The following is a 22,570-nucleotide window of genomic DNA, read 5'->3' as shown; positions in this document are numbered from 1 at the left end:
TATACTAAAATTACAAGCACCAATGCAAGTTCAAAAATATCTAAACTGCTGATTATCAAAATGTCAGCTTTGAACAACAGGAGATTGTGCAATACAGATGCAGGTGTACAATGTTCCCTAAAAAGCTGTAACAAACTGCATCAGAACCACATTTTGTTTAAAACATCCTCTTTCTCTTTCCTTTTTTTTTTTCTTTTGGGATATATTACTGACAGGTCAGCTAGCCAAACTGGTTCTGCATGTGGCACCAGGGCTAAGTAAGGGGCCAATTTATTTGCAGAGGAATGTCATTCCCTAAACCACTCCTCTCACCTTTTGGCAGATGGAAACTACACAAACCAAGGGTTTAGTTCTGTCCTATCACTTGCAGTGCCCTGGGAAGCGCATATTTTAACTTCCTGGTAAAAGCCCTATTACCCAGTCTCCTCTGAGCATGTTATGACAATGGAAACACTCCAGCTAGTGTTTCTTAATTCTAGAATTACTCAAAGGATAGAGTCCAGTCTCTACACAGAATGCACATAAGCTTCACTTTGACCTTGTTTTGTAGACATTATACAGCACTGGCTGGTCCCTGCAAATTTCATGGCTTCCTGCCAAGTCCTGATTCAAAGGCCAGTACTTAGGTGGTTTTTTGTTTGTTTTTCAAAAATAGAAAGAAGAAATGAAGTAAAAACTGTATTTTAGGAAATACATGAAAGTTTCTCATGATTTTCAGAGTAATTTGTAATTCAGGACAAGTACTGGAAAAAATTAAATCTAATATCTATTTGGTTTCATAATACATATCCACATTGTTATATATTAAAAGCAACTTTTAACAGAGAATTATATCCTCCTAAAATTAAATATAGTGACACTGAGCAGTTGTTCACAAGTTTTGGGATTAAATCTACCTGTCCATTTGATTTAGTTATTTTTAAGAACATTATTATATACTAATTAGAATAGAAGCCACTTCCATATAACTGAAAAGTGGATTTTAAGACAATAAAAATGACACACAATGTGCAGCTTTATTTTTAAATAGAGATGTTATTAAGTCACATCTTGAACAGCTGCTTTCTCACCCTTCCTCAGTAAAACACCTTGGAAAAAAATGGGGTGTATGTGCTTCCAGGTCACTGATCTCCACAATACTGTCTACTTTGGAGGTCTCTTGAGTTACTGGTGCTTTGACATAGAGTTGATTCTTAATTTCATCACTTCACTTGTTTCCTTATTATTTGTCTAGCACCGAAATAGCCACCTCATGTGCCAGGGACCCAAGTGCTTCTCCAAAGTTCTTCATTCTGGAGTCTTTTCTGAAAAACCATCCCCCTCCATCCCAATTTTAGGCCCACCTCACCTTGTATCACATTTACCTGCAGAGTACTGTTCCAGTATTCTCCAAGTCCTGGCTTGAAAGGTGCGCTCCTGTTTCCCGTAACAAATTAATCACTTGTATGTGCCTTTATGAGAGGAATAGAAAAAACAGAGAGAGTGTCTTGACCTGTAGGTTTTTTCCCCTAAATCCAGCATTGTCATATACACAAAGAGTCAGTGAAAGTTCTTATATCAGATTTCCCACAATCACACAATCAATGAATCTTCTCCAAGGTGACAGATGTAGTAAACAGAGCTGCCCTCCCTTTTAAAAATTCATTCATATGCTAAGCTCAAGTTCAGCTCTGAAAAGGAAATGGATGCATACTCTCCTCTTCCAAGAATTCTTAGTACCTTTATCTTAGTGCTAGCTTAATTTAACAGCAGAAATATTAGTGATTGAAATACATGCAAACAGTGAGATTACTTATTACATAGCATTGTTCCTGTATTTTAAAGAATGCAATGGCCATATATATCAGTCTTAAATAAAAGATGTTTCTTGCAGATAAGCAGTGACTCTTTAGGTTAATGGGGAAGCTAATCAGGTTTTTAGGGATTCAAAATGATGGTAAGTATTCTTATGAACTGCCATCAAAAGCACACCTGTTCCTAACCCCCTCTTCCCAATGCCTTTATTATTTATTTCTACCTGGAGATTTTAGGTCTTTATTGTCCTTTCCTTTGAAATAAAGGGATAAATAGCCAACACCTATACCTTAGTAAGATGTTTGAGAAACTCTACGGGAAAGGCTGCTCTCCAAAAGCACTGTTGTGGGTAGAAAATAACATAACAGATGCAAAAATGCTTAAAAATACATTTTTCATAAGTAACCTAGTGAAAGGTTTAGAGCTAGGTTTGAAAAGGAGGTGACAGAGTGCTCCTCTGCTAAACAACTGATCTAGTTTATAAATCAAAGCACAGGTTTTTTTTCTCCAGAAAGAGCATGATGACCCAGTAGATCAGGAATAGTTTCACAGTTCCTATTTTAAGTAAGTTGCTATACTATAATACTTCAAAACAAAGAGGTAGGCTTATCATTTAATAGGAAATATATGAGCTTTTCCAACCCATTAGCTAAAAGCTCATCTGTAGTAATTAAAAATAAAAAATAAGCTCACATACACTTTCTGCTTAATTACTTGCATTTTCTTGGTAATAGCCATGGGCCTTTTTATTCCATTAATTTCAACTGGATTAAACTGCTTATCTAATCCCTTTGCCTCCTTTTAAGAAACTCCATCTTCAGTCAGAAGCTACATTACAGTTATCCATATAAAGCCTATGTAAGCTTTTATGTTTCACATAAAATCTGTAATTTATAAAGTAACCAAAGAACTGTACAAATGCTCTAAGAATCATTTTGGTGCTCCAAACACAGGTTATTGAACCTAGCAGACCGATTTTTTAAAAATTGTGCTTTGTTTCAATTGACAGCCAAAAAAAAAAAAAATCTTCCTTTGTCTCATAGCAAAGCGTTGCTGGAACAGCACATGCTTCAAGTTTGTTCAGTTATCTAAAATATTTTCTCAGGTGGGTCCCTTACGACGTGGCTAGTCATCCACAAGCATCTCCTTGAGCCAGCAAATAATGGCATGGTTTTCTATTTTTCAATCTGTGGTGTAGAACGAATTCTACATGTACGAGGTTTTTAATTCTTAGTCTTAAGCAAAACAGTAATTAGCTGAAATGAAATTTGACCTAAAATAGATTAAAAGTAGAACAGTTCCCTCAAGCTCTCATTGGGTACTGAACTGAACATGGGGAGTGTCTGTTTACTCTCCAACAACTGCCCTGAAGTATTCCTCATTTCCCACCTTATACGAGAAATTGAAGCATGAAACAAGCACTTTTTAAAATCAAAGCTGTGCTATGGGACAGCACTAAAAGATAAAAGGCAGAAAAGCATGTAATGTTGTGTGGTATCCTCCCTCAGTGTGCTTCCCCTGTGCGGTTCTGTATCTCTGGATTCCAGCAAAAAGCCAGGTTTTCTCTTCCTGTTGTAACTATTTACTCCTCATTGGTAGCAAAATTCCCTCCAGAAAGCACTTCAAGTCCCACTTACGCCACACAGCCATTACTACTCTGAGGGGGACTCTATAAATCTTCGGTACAGGCAGATTTGGGAGCATTTATCCTGCTTATTTAATTCAGTAAACTTAAATGAGGAAAAAAAAAAGTGGCTTGAAAAAAAATAAATCTTTAAGCATTGAAAATAACAGTGTTAACTAACAATAAATGCTTACAATAAAGCATTTCTAAATAGAAATACAATGTCCCAATGACTGGGAGTTATTCAAAATCACGTTTCTTGGTACAGTGGGAAGAAGAGGAAGTGTTGTGAGCTACTGCTTGTTAGAGAAAGGGTAAGGGAGAGGAAGAATAGGGACAAATAGTAAAGCACAACTTAAAAGTGTTAAATTTAGTACTGTGACTATGAAGTGCAGATCTGTCCAAGAAAGCAAACAGACCACCTCTCACATTCCCATCGCTCAACATGAAAACTATGCAGGAGGTGAGCTGCACTACAGCTTGTTCCTACTTGCACCCAAACGCTATCTACATTCTGAAGGAACTTAAGCCCTAACCAGAGCACCACTTCTGCTGTCTTGTACCTACCACAAGGGCATTATTCATATTTCAAGAGGCTGGCTGTGAATTTTCTGATACTGTTATGTCTTGGGCACATGAGAGGTATTTGTCTTTAGAAATTGTTTCTTTAAGTGCTGCTCTCCTGCGGCATTACAAAAGCCTCACAAGGGTCACAGTTTAGCTGATCTGAAGTTCAGGTCATGTCATGAGCCATGAACTTCTTGGGAACGGTTCAAATGCAATTCCTGTTCTAAGGTGACAGCACAAAACCAAGAGCAGAGGAACTGCTGGACAACGAAAGGTCAAGGTGTAGAGAGAAGGCCAACATCACGACCTGGTACATGGCTGCATGTCCCACTTTAGCCTCACCTGATAAGCATTGTCATCTGTGAGCTGTCCCTGAGTCTCCCTTTTCTTAGACTGCCCTATTACCAAAGCATGGTCAGATACAGCTATAGAAACAATGCTATTCTGCACGTTACTTAAGTTAGCCTTTTGATAGTAATATCACTGTTATTCATCCCTCTCTGAAGGAAAAAAACCAAATAGAGAAAAGGCATTTCTAGTGTCTCCTCTCTGCTAGGTTCCATTATTGATAACACTGGGCATAAAAACTCCAATGGATACTAATATCTTAATGTATTAATAGCAAAACATATGATTTGGTGCAGTCTTCAACACTCAGTGCTATGAGCAAAGTCTGAGTTCCAGATAAAGACATCTGAACTCTTCCCAGTTCATGAGGGCTCCAGACTCACAGCAATCAAGGTTCTGCACCGTACGTATCATCTCAGGCCTTCACTTGGCAGACACCAACTGAAGTGAATCGACTTCAAAAGGGATGAATCATCCATGTGAAATTAACACACATGTAAGAGATTGTAGGATTGGGGCCTTAGGGTGCACACCTTCCACCAACTCTCTTTAAAGAAATGCAGGTGTAATGTATATCCAAACTTGACTGGCTTCATTCTTTTTCATGCTTGCTCCCCTAGCAAGCGGAATGGTTATGGCAGGAGCAGCTTAATTTCACTTTTCTACATGGTATCAGTGGGAATTTTATGCTTAAACACTGTAAGGAGAGGCTTCAGTGTACTTCTGGAGTCAGCGGTGGTTAGATTTTCACTCTTCACTTAGATTTCCTGAAGTAATGTAAATGTAACCTTGCAAAATATCAAGTATTTAAATTCATATTTACGTGGGAGGTAATTTTACTGCCTCTCATCTGATGTTCTCACAGCACTATATGAGCAACTCCCCATTTTCAACCTTTTACCACTGCTCTACAAGTAAATGGAAGTGCTTTTACTACTCAAAATATACACAATTTTATTCAAGACATTTTCCTGCTTAGAGAGTTTCTGTTATTAAAAAAATATTATTCTATTGTTTTGAAAATGAATTATCCCTTGAGGGTGCTGTAAGAAATTAAAGGAATTCCACTTATTTTGATATGTCAAGCAACTGGCCTAAATTAACAGTGGTCTGTTTAGCTTCATGCCTAAAGTGAATAAGACTACAAGCAAATTGCAGAGTTACAAATGAAAAAGCGGGAATGCAGTAGTTTATTTCTTATTTAGAAAGAAACAAAGAAAGAGTCACTTAAAGTCAAAAAATTTAAGAGACTGTCATAGACGTAGATCAAGTTGCTGGTCTATCAGCTGACAGTGCTATGTTAAGAAGCTTTTAAGAAGACACATAACTCCTGATCATTACAAATCATTAAGTGGAAAAGAGAAATCAGTCATCTTTATATAGGTTTGCATGCTGGTTAAAAGGCAAGCCACTGACAAATGTAACATAAAAGACTCGAAGAAAGCTATTTTTAAGATGAGTGGATACTGTATTGCAGTTAAATGCCAATTAAACAAATATTAATTCTCAGAAAATGGGATTAAGCTGATGCAATATTCAGTAAAATTGAGAAAGTTACAATATTAAACAGTTTAAAGCATTGAGTACTCATTAACATCAGTTTTCCCCCTTCCCTCCCTGCCACTTTGTATGCTGCATCAGGATAATCTCTTCACTTTCAACTTAGAACTGTTTAATAAATGGAATTTAAATATTTCTGTAGCAGAAATCTTTTTAGTGGGTATCTAATTACACACATATACAGCTGTTTGCTCTTTAGCATGCTCCTTTATATGCTTACCAGTGTGAAATGCAGTGTGAGTACACAGCAGATTATAAATACACATTTATGAGATTAGTTCTAAGTCAACTCTTCCTCTCATTCCAACAATAGAAACAAAAAGAGAAACTGAAAATGGTTATGGTGCAGTTTCCTTTTACAATTCCCTGTATCAAAACGGGTGTGCAGTTTTAAAGAGCTTAAGAGTCATAGTAGGAGTCTAATATAGGAGTGGCAATGCTAAGGAATCCAAACAACAAGCTCATGTGAAATTCCTCAGGCGGTAGATGGGTGCGGTAAAAAAAGTAGGTGCCTGATTTGCAGGAACATCTAATAGTATCTAATGCTTTAGCATTTTCTCACATTGGACCAGAGCCACCTCTGTTCAGCTGCGAGGTTATTTGTTTGATTTGCTGTTGGGCTTGTTTTCACTTTAAGACTTTAAGGGTTTTCCAATGAAGGGCTTATATATTCATGAGGTAAAGCAACAGCTACAAAGCCATAAGGGACCATGCAGTAGGTATGGCAATAGCACAGCGTGGCCATGCAGGACTTCAGCTCCCACATTAACAGAGTTTGTTGAGTTTTCTACATCTAGTCTTTGAAACAGAAGAAGCCTTCGAGTTATTCCTGCAGCCAATGGTAATCCCACACTGTCAGACCTCCCAGGGAGCTAACTCCAGCTTGACAAACCAGGTGAACCTGTCAACATTAGAAAGCTGTAGGAATATTTGGGGACAGTCATCCCCAAAGACCACGAAAATTCAACCATTTCAAGCTCCTGTACAGAAAAAAATGGCTTCTCATCTGCTACAATACAAACTGAATATGAGATAAGGAGCTGAAAGTGGATCAAAGAAACAGGGAGAGATTATTTTGTGCAGCTTCTAACACGTCAGGAGACCAATGGCTCCATGAATCCCCAGGCTATACAAACTAAGTGTTTTAAAATTAAATTTTGATTACTGATAACTATTAGACTCTGTGCTATGGCCATTCCTTAGGACTATACAACATGGAACAGGCCAGTAAATTGCAAATCCATGGCTACCATTCCAGAACTGCTGACATTCATAACAGCAGGAAGAGGAAATCCACAAAGCAGGCAGGGCCATGCAGCCATCCCATATAATTATGAGTGGGTGGAAGGGAAAAAATCAGAAAACCAGTCATCCAGCAGGAGAGTCAGGAAAGCACTGGTGGAAGGGAAAGATTAAAACATGTCAACCTACCGGTATACTTTGTGCCAATTGAAACAGTCTGGTCTTGATGAGAAAGGGAAGGGCAGAAAGAAAACAGACAGCCCATGGTCCTGCACTCTCACTTCTGACAGTCAAAAGGAGTGATCAGTTTGGCTGTGTTTTATAAGGAAGCCTCAGAATAAAGAGTGGAGCCCTGAAATTATGGACAAAGTCTTGGCAGGAGGACAGCAATAGGTTACTTTATGCTAAAATTCTGCATGCATACCAAGTTGTTTGCTTTCATTTCATATTATTTTTTAATTTTTTTTCATTTAGGCTAGTCACATCCTTTGAAATAAAGCTGGTATGTGTTAACTGCTGTAATTTACACTTGACTGCTGAGACAAAACAAGACCAAAACGCAGGGATGGACTTGAAATCTAAAATTATAAAAGGTCTATAAACTTTACATAGAGTAGTATATAAATTGTTACCTGAACTTGATCGCATTCATCAGTGGGGTAGATCCATATCTGTCTCTAGCATAAACAGTCGCGCCAGACATCAACAAATACTCAACTAGTGGTAAATGCCCTTCAGAGGCTGCAATATGAAGTGGAGTTCGGCCATCATAGTCTCCACAGCTCAAGTTTCCACCCTACAAAAGGACATATCCTTCATATGCTAAAAAGATAATGGCTGCACATTAAGTTGTTGCACACGTCACACAGTAGGTGCATACTTCACATTTTAATTCTGCCACCAAATTGTTAAGCTTGTCAATCTTGTAGGATTGTTTCAGTGCCAATAAGGATATTTATTTCACCTTCTGCATGTTTTCTCCCTCAGATATGCTCTTTATTTCAGCATGCCATACAGCAGCTTTGTGCCTGTAGACTGCTAATCTTACTTGTCTTAGTTTATTCTTAATTTCAAGATATATTTATCCTTTCTTGAGGCCCATTACCAAAGTCTCAAGAGTAGGGTAAACCAAGGCAAAGAGGGGGAAAAAATGAGAAGACAGGGAAATGCCTGTTTCTTTTTTCAGGTATAAGCGAAGTTAGAGTTATGGGGAGAGCAAGAAATCCTGAATTAACACTGCACTGTGTTTTGCTTAAATATAGTTTTCAAGTTCTTTTTTTTAATCATGACAGATTTACATCCAGAAGCTGGATACTATGAATATGTATAAAGAAAGTTAGGCAAAAAGAAAGCAGCACAAACCATTTTAAAATGTTCCAAAGTTAGCAGATAAGAACTTGCATTTTAATCTACCTGTATTTTCACAGTTCAAAAGAAAATATAAACAGCTGAAAAACAGAGAGGGGAAAGAATATACCAGTCTTGAAAGGCAAAGACCTTGTAATAGTCAAAGCACCTTGATTGTAAGACCAATTCCAGTGAGCATAGCTTCCTCCCATCAGTTACAGCTCTATTTAAAAATTAATGTTTTGTACAAACTGTTAATTTTACATTACCATTTCTGCTATGGCTCTTAGTGCGTCTATGTCACCCAGTTTAGCTGCAGCACAAGCCAAAGGTGGAATTAATGCATCTCTTACGGCTTCTAACTCCTGAGAAACAAATAAAATTAAACATTTAATATCAGCTTTGCCTCTAATGGGATTGATATCCAAGTCATAAAAACACCACCCTTGCTTTCATGTAAAGTCTCCAGATTAGTCACTTTGGATATTTAAAAGTGGTAGCATTTAGTTCTTGGAAGGAAAAAGGTCTCATGTTTATTTTACATTTTGTCAGTCTCACATCCATAAGATTTATATTCCTCCCAGGCAACACTACAGGTACCTGATATCTATATACACCATTTAAGGTGCACACACTATTACCACCTCTCTACTGCCATAGCTACTCATCAATACAGTAAGAGAAACAGCGCTGGTGGGAGTTGGAAAAGACCATATAGTCCAGCCTCCTCAAGACTGATCAACTTTATTCATGTGATTCCTCAGACACCTGTATATCCTGATAAGCCCTCGAGGCCCCCTGAATATCCTCCCATTTCTCATGCTCACTAAAGAAGAACCATACATTAGTTAATAAATCCCATCTTCCTTGAAACCAAGTCAAGAGAAAATTGAGCATCTGAACAACCAATATCATCTTTTCTAATTTTCCAGTTGAGAAGGACTAATAGTAAACATCACAAGTGTCTCTACACTTTTGTAATGCTTCCTTAGCCTTCTATGATTGCATGTACAATTAAGCTGTTTTACCCATTATTATTTGGATTGCTCCAAACTGTCAATACATTTGACCAAAAAATACAAAGCACTTCTTCATATCATTGATACCCTGAATTACAGTGTCTGTCTGAGGCTTGTTAGTGCAACCAGCCAGTCAAGAAAATAAACCCAAGATGGGGCTACAAAGGGGGGGGGGGGGAAGTTAATATGTTTTTAATTAAAAACATTTTGGTGTCATTGTGTCCTTTCTCCCTAGCCCAATTGGTTATCTGGGACACTCAGAACTAAAAAAAATAATATAAAACCTACAGTATTCCATTTTTCTTTCAGCTTTGCTGTTCATCTTTAATCTAGGTTCATTTAACTGAGTTTGCAGCTTTACATGATATTAATTCTAAATATTTAAGTGTATATACCTCCTTGCTGCTGATACTTAGAGATTTGGCAATCACTTGTATAAACTTGCTATCTCTCAGAGAGATCTTGGCTCCTGTGGGTACAACAGTCATTTCTCCTCTTAGATTCTCACTCAGCATCTGAAAACCAAGCAATCAAACCCTTTGTTAGCAGAGGAAAAATATGGTGGTAGTCTAATAAAAAACTTTACTATCAAGTTAGAAAATTGTTTGGAGGAATTATGGAAACTAATTAAATGCAGACAAAAGATTAAAGAAATAGTTACTGTCCCATGAAGATTGCACGTTTAAAAAGACAAAGGAGGGCAAGAGACAGGGAAATAAAGCTTTCTTCCAAAGCAGAGAAACCAAAATAAGCACATAACAAAACACCCCCATTTTCAGAGTAAGCAGACAAAAGTTCCCTAGTGGGGTAAGATGCAGCCTACTTAAAAACACAAAGATAGTGAGTAATGAGCAGAGTGAGGCTTAAGACCAGAATATTCTGAAATGCTGCCGTTTGCCAGCATTCACAAACCTCAGGACTCCTACACAGACTGTCTACACAGGCCTCAAAACAAAGCCCAGTGCTGCCTGTAGACAATCATGGATTTCCATGGGTTTTCAAACAGCTCCATTAGCCCTGATTTTGTTAAAATTTGGCCGTAGATGCAGCTTTGAATGCAGAGGGTTTACAGTAGTGCTAGTCATTCAGTATGCAAACAGGCATGGAACAGTTTGCAGGACGGGTGCATCCAACGTAACTTGGAAAAAAACTCCAAATCAAAATGTAAAAAGGTCAGCCAATTCATGTGTAGAAAGTACTTGAATGGGGCAATAAAGAAATGAAAATACTCCAAAAGACAGATTCTGGGAAATCTGGAGAACACAGATAGGAGGCAGTTATTAAGAAAAAGCAACTGGTTTCCTCAATTCTGACAATTTTACATACTGGCACTCTTTCACAAAAGGTTGCTGATGCAGCTATAAAGCCCATAGTTATTTCAATTAGAATTTTAAAAAGCAGGATTGTGAAAGTTTGAAAGAAACAGATGTGATGTTGGAAGGAGGAATGCCCCAGGTTTACTTGTGTCTAGGCATGCCCTTTATTAAAAAAAAAACCTCCAAGAGCTGACAACACCATAGCTGTCTGCTGGAAGAGTCCCATATGCATGTAACTCAGAGGATACCAACAGCTTTGGCACACTTTTAGAATCTGACAGGTTGAGATCATTGCTTTACACAGGTAACCTTAGCAATTGGCACCTGTGCTAAATGCACCCTGTGCAAAGCCCTACGTGCCTTAGTCCTCCCAGCTCTTCACACATTTGTATGTGTCTGGGGGCACATTCCTTGCTTCTTCATGTTGAAAGAGAATCCTAAAATAACCAGGCCAGCTTCAGGAGAGCTTCCGTCTCTTGGGAGACTATTGTTTGGTGATATGTTTAGCTGAAGATATTGCCACAGACAACATGTTTTCAGGCTTTCTTCTCCTGGTCTTTACCACTCATTCCTGCCCAGGCAATGCAGCATGCTGCTCCCCCAGTTGTGCCAACACAATCGTTTGTGGGTCTGTACAATGAGTGAAATGAGGAAACTGATCCTGCATAACTCAAAGGAATTACAAAGCAATTTTGTTTTTTAAACCATATAAAGGAGGTCCAGCACATCATCACACAAAAACTGTGTAGTACATTCCAAAGGGCAGCACATGAAGATGTAGAAGTACCTTGTGCCAGTGGTACCTAAAACATCATCAAATCCTCACCTGACTATTCAGCTGTCTCACCTTGGCAAACTGGATTTCAAATGAAGTTTTAACTCACACACCTAGGCAGGAAGCCAGCTGGGAAGGTTTCTCCTGTCCCAGGTCAAATAATCATCTGTGCAAGAAGATTAAAGTTTGCATTTAAAAAAAAACCCAAGCGGGTGCACGTATGTTCCAGGATCAGTGTGTGTGTGCCAAAGGGGGACCAGTGAAGAGCTGGGGTTTCTAAAGTGTGTATGTGCAAACACATGCAAGAACACTGCTCTTCACACAGCACTGTCTCGCCTGCCAAGCATGTTCTTGCACAGGGTATGTTCCTGACATCCTCACTGAAGACACATATAACTCCTCCCATTTTTCAGAGCCAGGGCTTTAGCAAACAGTTGAAAGCTCCGAGGCTGAAACTGTTTCTAAGCCCGGTAGGTGGTACTTCCAGCCACCACACTTATGATCACAGGTATACAAATATGTTTGTCTAAACAGCTGCTACTGGCTGGAAGATATGGAGCATGAAATAATGATCAAATTTGTTTCAGTTTCAATAAAAACAAAGCACCATGGGGAGATACACATGTGCATGCAGTGTTAAGTCTGGAGAGTGACTCATCATAATGTCAGCTCCCAAAGTGTCAGGATTATGATTTCACTGCATACAAGCATGGAAACTCAGGCATTCCTGCAGACTGCTGCTTCCTTATCTAATTCATAGCTGATGTTCCTTGTATAAAAAGAACATGATAAATAGTTGTATAATTGCAGAAAAAAGCCTTGATTAAGCAACCAGTGAACAGAAAGAACATTGTTAAAGGGGTTCTGATTTTAAAAGCAGCTGGTCCTTATAATAATCCTCTACTTTTTATGTATTATAAAGCATATCTCCTCTTAGAGAAATAAAATCTAATACTCTTATGACTAATGCTGTAAAGGAAGAGGCTGTAGGCAATATTTATTTTCAGAATTAGCTGTGCGTGAATGAGTCTGGGATGAAATCTTTACCACACTAAGATCAGTGACGAGATCTTTGCTGACTTCAGAAGGGATGAGATTCTGTCTCCCATATGAATTTCCACATAGAGTTTTCAGTACAGAAAATATCCAAGCTAGACTACTATCATTTAATGGCATTTTTATGGCTCGGTCATGGTCTTCACCTGACTTATGCAGAGAATTTTTTTCTCTCCAAATCTACAAATCTTTATTTGTCTAATAGTATTTTCTGTAAGAAAAAAAAACCACGGGGTGTTCCAATTATGGCTCTGTAAATAATTGCTTGTAAATGCAAGAGAGAAGCTCAAGGCATGAAGCTAAGCAGAAGTTAGCACAGTAGATGAGAAACCTAAAGTCTTTCAAGGTCACACAAATATTTACCTGCCTCTTCTCCTCCCAGCTAAGGTTTCTCTTGCTGAGCGTGTATGACAGTTTAGTTAGGGCTGCCTCTGGTGTCATATCACCTCCAGGAATTACTCCAACATCAGCGAGAGTCTGAATAAAAAGGAATAATGATTCCAATTAGCATAGCACTCAGAAATACCTGTGTGTACAGAAAAGGCATATAAATGATGAGCAGCTACACAGAACACAGTATGCAGCTGAGCCTCCACTCTCTTGCTCCTCCAACTGCCACTGTAATTTTTGTAATTTCAGTTATCAAATACCAAGCAAATACTAGAGCAAGCTGAATAAAGATGACTTTTACTTTAAATTCCTTTTCATGCAGTAACACTGAAGAATTCCACCAAATGCTTGCCACGGTCGCTTGCTAAAAGGGAAAGGTTACAGGTCCGTATCAGCTATCGGCAGAGTTGTCAGATTCCCTTTATTGAAAAGCTGCAGTTACTCTGTTTTAACCCAGTGGCATTTTGAACACTGCCAAGTAGGCTGTTCTCACACAGACATATTTACCATTCTTTAATGGGGCATTGCTTTGGATGAATTCCAGCACTACTGTGTGCTCACAGCAGGAGTGCTTTCAGATCCTTTCAGGCTGCGTGAGCAGTGTACGATTTAGAAGATGCAACTAAAATACGTAATTTACACAGTTCTGACAAGAACAACTGAAAAAGATGACCTTTGTAACTTATCTTTCTGGTAGTTAAAAAAATCCAATCTGAACAAAAGCAAAAAGAAGGATCTTTGCTGTGATCAGCAAGCCTCATAAGTGTACAAAACAGCAAAGACAAAGAAAATTTCAGATCTCTTGTCACTGAACTGTACCTGGGCAAATCTTAGATCATTCTCTTTGCCAAAATGTGATGCCTCACAGTTAAGCATCTTGAACTAGGTTCTTGCACTGCGTTTTACTGTTAAGTCTCTTGTATATAAACTTAAGCTTCAAAATTTGTTGTGGCTTAACTAATATTTTAAGCAAGATACAGAGCCTTAATTAGCTCATTAACCACCTCTGAGAGACCCAGACTAACATATTTTTAGTCCCATGGGAAAACATACAGAGAAGGTGAGAAATACTTTCTGTACTGCAGAACTAATCAAAGAACAGTTAGGGCTTTTTCAGCAGGTTTGAGAAAGAGGAGGAGGAAGGGATTTCCCAGCTTCCTTCCTATACCTAAAGTCCCCTCAGTTATAAGTTTGTACTGTGTAGAGGGATCAGAGGCCAGACACTGAGTTAATTAAAACAAACACTTCAAGGGAAACCAGCGATTCAGCTGACCTACCTGGCTGGCTTGTATGAGTGAAAACTGGCCCAGCCATGTGCAGACCTTTGAAATATTTCATTTAAAGAAAAATCAAAGTAAAGTTAACACTACAGCAACTTTACAGCATTCACCCATAATAGTTTCTCCACTGAGCGGTTCCTCATGAAATGGAGAAGGCAATGAAAGAACAAGCATGCAGTAATTTTGTAGGACTCAGTCAGTTTCTCCTCAAAAGATACCAAGAAAACAGGGCAGCCTCCATCAACTGATGCTGAAGCAATACAGAACATACTCCATATAAAAAGTGGAATCCAGAAGGGAACACATTTCCACACAGCCTTACAGTGGTTCAGTAAGACTTGAGCAGAATCTTTCAATTCAGCATATCAACAGTCTGGATCAGAGTGCACAAAGCCATTTTAGAGGTGTCTATTTGGACAATCTTTTAACCAGAGCATAGAAAAGGCTTTTTTTCTTCCTTCTATATATTTTAGCAGCTTATTTCAAGCAGAAGATAGCATAAAAGCTAGGCTTCATGTTCATGTTGTTTTTCAAATATAAATTTTGGTTTTATTGACTTAACTTCCATGTGAATTTTTCCATCTAATCCACATATTCCTATAGTATTTGCTACAGAGCAAAAGTCGATGATTTTCAAAACATCTCCATTAAGTTACACAAAAGTTTTACAAACAATAACTGCCTATATCAGAAAATACCAAGTTTGGATACCAAGGAGGTGAAAAAAAACCTCTTGCAATCTCCTTTTCTTTCTCCTCAAAACAGACTACGTGCAAATATAATCTAAAGCTGTGTCAAAAGCAAAGTTAAAAGAGACAGGTTTCAGCACCAGACTAGGGTATTCAGGTTTGCCGTGCAGTAAATGAAGAGGTTGGCTCTGCCAGACAGGTGGTTGCTCCCAACAAAGCCAGGTGTCTAAAGCAGCAGGATGAATCACCCTCTGGTAGAGCTTCTTGGCTATTTAATGGCTGGTCTTTTTCTAAAGGCCAGCTAAACCAGCTTCCTTCACACTACCACATGCAACGCATATTCTTATACGGCTTTGAGCTCTTAATAGCCACAGTGCTGTCGTGTTTTAATACACAATTGAGAAACTCACTATAAAATGCCCTGAACAGTATGTACACAAAGCCTGCTTTAAACCAGCCCTCATGGGTTTAACTAAACTGATTTCCATTCTTCAAGACAGACACTTCCTTACATACTTTTCTCCAATCTTGCACTGAATTCGGTTGTACTTCCAGTCAAATAAAGAACTGGGTTTTGGAATAGTGCTTGCATCTGCAGGCTTTCTTGATGCTCCCACATTGTACCTAAGGAACTGTTATCTTATCAAGAGCTACTTTATTTGAACATCTGATCCCTAAACCAGCTTTTAGCTCAGTGGAATCCCTCTGAGATACTACCAATCTAATGCAAAGTATCCTGGAGTGCTGTACATGACAGGAGTGAGCAATCATTCATTTGAGAACTGAGCTGACTATTTCCACCATTAAGACCAGGAGTAACAGGATCTTGTTTGTAGATACGCATTTAAATGCCTCTGGATTAAGATTTTTCAGATGTAGTTATTTTATGAGCAATCACTTTACAGTCAATAAACCTGGTTTTATACACTGGGACTACTAGCAGTTTGCAACCAAGCTGTATCAGTGGGATGTTTCTTCCATTGCACAACCCTCACCTGCCCTGTTGCATAGACGGTTTTAACAGACCCTCGTAAGCACTGGGTACAGTTCAGAATCACTACTTTTCGTTCAGCTGCTTCCTTCAGTTCTTCCAGCACGTCCTCTCTGTTGTTTGGGGCATTGCCACTTCCATAAGTTTCAAGTACAATGCCTTCAATTGGAGGCTGAAGGAATGCTTTAACCTGTTTAAAAACAAGACAGAGGAAAGAGACAAAAGGTATGTTTAAGTCACCTTAAAATTTTCATATATGGCACCGCATTTTTAAAAATGGTCTATTCCTGCTATAGTTTTAAAAGCTCTCATGCCTTATAGTCTTCTTATGCCCTTCTGTCCTCCCCATTTGCAATAACTGAAACTGTAGAATAAGTTTCAAAAAAAAATGAGAACTTCCCTCTCCAGCTTCCTTTAAAATTCCTAGAGTTATTACCTGAGTGTGAAAAAGGATGCTATTGTTCAAGGGCCATTAACAGGCTATACTGTTGCACCATTTGGTAGAATAAAAATGTGGATTTACACTCATGAAATAAATGCAGAATTATCAATTGAGATTACAACTCCCCACCCCTGCCCAGATTTTTTTGCTTTAGCAAAGAGTTTTGTTAACCAACGTCTGCCTAAGAGAGAGACTGTTTCACCTTTCAGGAAAGAACATTCTAATGAAGCCTGGAGTTTTTTAACCCAAAACCCAATTGATTTAACTCAAAGAGGAAAAAAAAAAAAAGAGGCACTAATATATATTCTGGGCCAGTTGATACTGAGTTTGTTTGCCTCACTGTAAGAGAATGCCTACCAAAGTCCTCTTCCTAGAAAGATGTATTTTAAACAACCTAGATGTTTCCTTGCTGATCACATATGCTAAATGCAATACACTGTAAACCCCCATGAGGCTAACTATGCAGTTGGAGTTTTATTGCAAATATACCACCCCTCTGTCTTTCCATCTGTTCATATTCACCTAAAAAGAATGGTGATATAATTGAGGAGTGCTGCTTAAACTACTGAATTCAATTTAAGATGGCAAGAGCCACAAAAGACCCGTCAATTTAATGGAACTAATGTTAGACAAAAATTTAAAGACTAATCTACCTAAAATCACAAACTGCAAAAGAGTTTCTAAAGGCAAAAAAAAAAATCCCACTTCTCATTTTCAGCTCTCTGTGAATGCTGAGGGTCATGGTAACCACCAGTGTGAGACAAAATGAACCCTAAAAAAGAAGCATGAGTTGTAGAAATAATCACACTCCACCCATCATATATTGTATTCTTTGACAAGATATCTGCTAATATGCCTCAATATGCAGCAAGAGAGCATTTTCCTGGTCATTGTAGCCTACACCTGTCTACAAAACCACACCTGACCTATTTATGAGCCCTGATAAGAAATTAATTTTAAGTTTCAAAGCCCAGGTAGCTATACAAAAGATATTTGAAAAGCTTTTATAAATGGTTTATGGCATATAAAAATAGTCTTTTAATGACTTGATATTTCAAAATAGCATTTATCAGAAGAAGACAGATCCTTTCCTTTCCCTCCAAAATCCCAATCACTGCTACAAACAATGCAGCTTTCCTACTTTAGGTAACTAATCAAGTATTGGAGCATCACTTCACCCACTTCCAAAGTGAAGTGGTGACACTTACAGCAGCAGCCGTGATTCCTGGGAAGATTCTCAGAAGTCCAACATTCCTGTTCATATTTGTGTGAACTCGAAATTTCTTTGTGGTATTGGCTCTCCACACTGTTTCCCAGTTTACTATGAAGAGAAATGGCCTTTTTAATTTAATATTAACACGTACTATCAAGTACATTTGTAGTACTTCATGATTCCAACTTAGTTTTTAAAACCGTTCTTATGTAGGGGATTCATGAAAGACAATGTATTTTTTAAAGAGGAAATGAAGGCCCATTTAAGACAGCAGAAATAGCAGCTGATCTAACACGCCTTATTTATTAGGTACCACAAAATATATCCTTAAGACCACATTCAAGTCAGGCTCAACTGTTTTATATTTTAACTTTAATTCCAAAATAGTCTGGATTCCAAGCTATATCAGTATTACTAGTCAATATTCACAAGCTAGTGCCCTTCAAGGAGATATTTAAGATGTATGCTTGCTTCAATTCATAGCATTTCATAGCAAAGACTTCTAAAATTGATATTTTAGGCAATGATCATTAGTGAACAAGATGTTCTATCAGACACAAAGCTGTATACCTCTACTACAATCTCTTCAAAAGAGAAGTCTGCTTGCTGTGAAAAGCATGAGTGCTAAACCTGATGGCTTCTTGATGCTGAACACATCCTGTTAGTGCCACCTCTCCCAGTTCAGAGTGCTCAGAAAGCCTCAACCAACAGAACATCATGCCAGTCTAGCACAGGTGAGACATTTACTTGTCATACACTGACCTGAACTCCACTGTTATGTAGCTGGCCTGTTATCAGCCTGGATTCATGTTCAGAAAACAGAGCTTCATCTTCTCAGACATGAGAGATGACAAATGCAGTCATTGTTGCTCCTAATCACCTCCAGAGTTTATTAGGTAGTTACTAACGATTAAATAAAATAGCAAGGATTCAATTAACTCCGATTATACATTTAGAGCCAGAAGCCAGCTGTTTAACTAATAGTTTGTTTGTGTTGCATTATTAGAAGCCAAGTCATGCATTATTGATTTCAAAATTTTACTACTTCAGTGTAGGAGCACAGCATTGGTAGCGCTGACGGCTCCTACAAGGCAGTGGAAGAGGTTTAACAAACAGCAGCCAACAGCTCAGAGCGTTGTGCTTCAAAGAAAATAGACTATGCTGTAAAGCTGCTGTTTCCCCATCGTGAGTTAAGCTTTTTAGACTTTGGAGAAACTCCCAAGCAGCAAGACAGATAAAAGATCTGCGTGCATAATACTGACTTGCTCTCAGCCATGCAGAGTTACTCACACCAATTACTTGCAATCAGCAGACAGCCACTTGCAAAAAAAAATTCAGAGTACATTTAAAAGCCTCCATTGAAGCCTACTCTATTGCCCTCTTACCAGAGATACTAAAAACTACACAATCCATTAAGTCAGGACAGAAAATAGCAGTCTCCTATAAGATTTTATGAACTTCCCTTTCCTGTTGTGGTGCCCTGTCAGCAATTAAAGCCTCTGTTCTTTCTAAAAACTGCCATATGTCGTTAAACAGGTCACAAGCAGTTGGCTTGGCATCATGTTTGTCCAACCAGTCACACAGCAGCACATGGATTCCAAATGCCCTGGGATTGGGAGAACACAAGCATAGACCATTTCTACAGTGTCTTTCTTTGTGCTAAGGTGTCCAGCACAATTCTGAAACTAGCTGGCTGGACTTAGTATTTAGCCAAGTAGTTCTCAAAGGCCTCCATGAGCTTTCCAGAGCGAGTTAGAGACCTGCAGGAGGTACATGGGTAAGTGTAGAAGCCATGCATTTGTGCTACATGAGCTTCATAGGCCTGGTTAATCACGTTAAGAGACAGCAGCATCATGCAATAAATCCATTCCTCTCAACTTTCTAACACAAAAGTTAATTCTTTAAAAGCAGCCTCCTCTACAAGAAGGGATGGCAATAAAATTGTATCACAGCTTGTTTTCTTTTATCCTCCATAAGGTAGGAGTCCCTGCCAAAACTTCACAAATGCATACTACTACATTTGGCAACTGTCAGCATCCCTAATGCCTGTAATGAACTTGAAGAATGAACTGAGTAAACCTGCCTTGGCATGGATCACTAAGATACTGCCAAAAGCAGAAGACCAAGGAAAGAGATCAGAGGATAGGTTCAGAAGTCAGACCTATACCAGGCCTATACCTGTACTCTTGGAGTACACTCTACCAAATAATATATCATCTCCAAGATAAATTTAATGCATGCAGACATAGTATAGTGATGTAATTCCAAACTGTATTTAAAAAAAAAAATTAAAGATTGCCTCTGAGTTAACATTCGCTTGGTCATGAACCTCGTCAGCCTACATAACGTGTTTGGTGCTGCAGACTCCACAGATGTCAGTTTTCCATTAGCCAAATAAGTCTAAAAGGCAGAACAAAAAGCAAACGTGATGCAAGAGCCAAAGACAAACAAATATACATAAAAGCCCGACTTCACCTCAGATTTATTCAACTCTGTTGAATACAGTGAGGCAGAGCACCATGCAGGGGAAAAAAAAATTTAGAACACACCCTTTGCATCCTGAATCTCAAAAATTACATCCCCTAAAAAGAAAAGGATTTATGTCACACAGCTAAGTTCAAGCATCTCCACTGTACTGAATAAACCAGCTGTCTTGCAGCCTATAGTCATATGACACAGCAATCTCCTTTTTTTTGTTAAATTAAAAATAAAAAAAAGTAAGAATCCTTAACAATTCTTAAGTAAGAAACTCATATACAAGCAAGTGAAGTACAAAAAGCTGTCTTTATTGGTGTTCATAACAGTTTTTTTTTCCTATGGATGAGTGACTAATTAGGGATACTCAGTTTTAGCATAGCACAGAAAACAGCAACCTGTTCTGTCTTGGATGGCCTGTGCTTGTAAAGAGTTTAAGTGATACAGTGTACTGCATTATGCAAATATGGATGCAAAGCTGAGGAACAAAGGTAAGCTAGCTACTGGTGTGGCAAAGCAGAAAGTAAGTTTTTTAAAGCAATGTACATAAAATAAAGATGCAATGGCTATTTATATACTGTATCCAAAATGGCTTGGGATAGATTGCATTATTCAAGGAGACTGCATTCAAGATGTTAAGGCCTTTTGTTTACTCTTCCAAACCATCACATAAAAATAGATTTTCCAGTCTCCCTCTACCTACCAAAAACTAGAGCCTTTAAAATTAGAGTCAAAAAATCACATCCTTATCTTATGCAGCTTTATTATCGTACACACGCACAGAGAAATACGGTGAGAGGATTAGTGCAGAAAAAACATCAAGCTGACTTATAAATAAAATAAAAAAAGAGAAGCAGCTCTACACGGATCAGAAAGCAGCAACCCCCCCCCAGTTGTTAAAGGGTGCCTATGCCACAACGCAGGTTTCAACTTTTATAATGGGAGAGCAGCAACTCAGAGCGACACCTCCCTTAGGAGTGGTGACTGAATTCCGAGTTATGAAATCAAACAAGAAATACAGCTTTTCTCGACTGCAGAGCTCCAGACAAACAGCAGCGCTTTCTTCTCATCCTTCTCTGCAGGGCTACAGGTGAGCCCTACCATTATATAAGCTGCCCCAGCACTCATTACGATTCATGGTGCAGCCAAGGGGTGGGGAGCACAGGCCAACCTATGGCTGCGAATTCCTGAAGGAGGCAAACAAGCATACACCCCCTTTTTTTGGCAGTTTCTTAAAAAAATAAAAAATATCGACACACATTTATGGACTGGTGCCGTTGCAACAATCAATACACTCACTTAGAACAGAGAGTGGACAGGGACTGAAAGTACTCCAGTGAAGAGAGGTGGCATTTACCTTAATACGTAAATGACCTGGGCTTTTTATATAATATATATAATTTATATATTTATATAAATATATAAATTTATATATTTATATATTTATATAAATAACCAGAACTGCCAACCAAGATGCAGACTTGGCCAGTAACTAATAGCTTTTCTCTAATGAGACTGATGGGTAGATGAGCCCAAAAGGGCCTTCTAACCTTCTGCTGCTGTACCACATCTGCACACAGTCACATGGGCTGCTCGTCCCCTGCACAAGTTGTTTCTCATCATATTGTCCTGTACATGTGCACCACTCCCAGAAGTTACATGCATCCGTGATGAAGAAAGTCCAGCCACAGCAACAAAGCAAGTTTCATGTGTGCTTCATTAGGACAGTCAAGAATAGAGAAATCAGTTATGAAATATACTGAGAATCTTTACACATTTCAAGTGGAAGAGTCCTCCTTGTCTCCCCTGTTTTCAAAATATGGGAGAAATAAGGCAAGGTCTTTTATTTGATAGGCTTTGAGATTTTAGAAATATTTTTGGTTATTTCTATATGTACCACACTTGAAATGTTTCTGTGATTCTGTGATTTCTGATTCTGCCGCAAAAGTGTTTCCCATCAGCATTGGGTTTCTCACTAAGCTCAAGACTGGGCTAGCATTTTTCACTTCTTACAGGAGTTTCTTGTGCTAAGTTGAAAGCCTTGAGGAAGCTGACACACTTGCTCGTCTAAAGCTGGGCGATGGGACTCTTAGGTGTTGGTAACATAGCTAAGGATATGGCCAAGAATGCAGCCAGTTATGGGATTAGAAATCCACTAGGAGCCTCACCTAGAGAGGGAACAGTGTGAAAAATGGATATCAAAAACGAAGAAGAGAGCTGCAAGGGTAAGGGAGGGAAGAGGACTAAGCTTCTCCCTTTCATCTCTACCTCTGAAGTAGATTGTTGCTTTTATATGCTATGCCCAGCCACGAACAGCATTTCTCCTCATTCCTGTGTACCAACCAGCCCATGATCCCATTATGGTTCCCACTTCCTCCATCCTGCCATTTCTCCCCTTCTGCTCCTCTGGAATTTTCATTCCCAGCTTTGTTAGAACTGGGA

At 38.6% G+C, this 22,570-nt stretch overlaps 1 protein-coding gene across 3 annotated transcripts in view; it reads right to left on the bottom strand.

Moving 5' to 3' along the window:
* Window positions 1-22,570, bottom strand: part of ASPG (asparaginase) — a 47,307-nt gene that overhangs the window by 7,164 nt on the left and 17,573 nt on the right. For 2 of the 3 annotated variants that reach the window (XM_064659317.1, XM_064659318.1), the window contains exons 7-13: window positions 17,649-17,761; window positions 16,003-16,188; window positions 13,012-13,125; window positions 9,897-10,016; window positions 8,752-8,847; window positions 7,768-7,931; window positions 1,365-1,451 (exon numbers count right to left, since the gene is read on the bottom strand). In XM_064659317.1, the coding sequence (XP_064515387.1) occupies window positions 1,365-1,451; window positions 7,768-7,931; window positions 8,752-8,847; window positions 9,897-10,016; window positions 13,012-13,125; window positions 16,003-16,188; window positions 17,649-17,761 (880 nt within the window). Of the gene's footprint in view, window positions 1-1,364; window positions 1,452-7,329; window positions 7,488-7,767; window positions 7,932-8,751; window positions 8,848-9,896; window positions 10,017-13,011; window positions 13,126-16,002; window positions 16,189-17,648; window positions 17,762-22,570 lie in introns of those variants that run through there. The other variant, XM_064659319.1, reaches the window with a different exon arrangement.

Source organism: Pseudopipra pipra, chromosome 6 (assembly GCF_036250125.1).
Source record: "Pseudopipra pipra isolate bDixPip1 chromosome 6, bDixPip1.hap1, whole genome shotgun sequence".
NCBI lineage: Eukaryota > Metazoa > Chordata > Aves > Passeriformes > Pipridae > Pseudopipra > Pseudopipra pipra.
The sequence above is the reverse complement of the archived record's forward strand: the minus strand, read 5'-3'. Positions and strand labels throughout refer to the sequence as shown.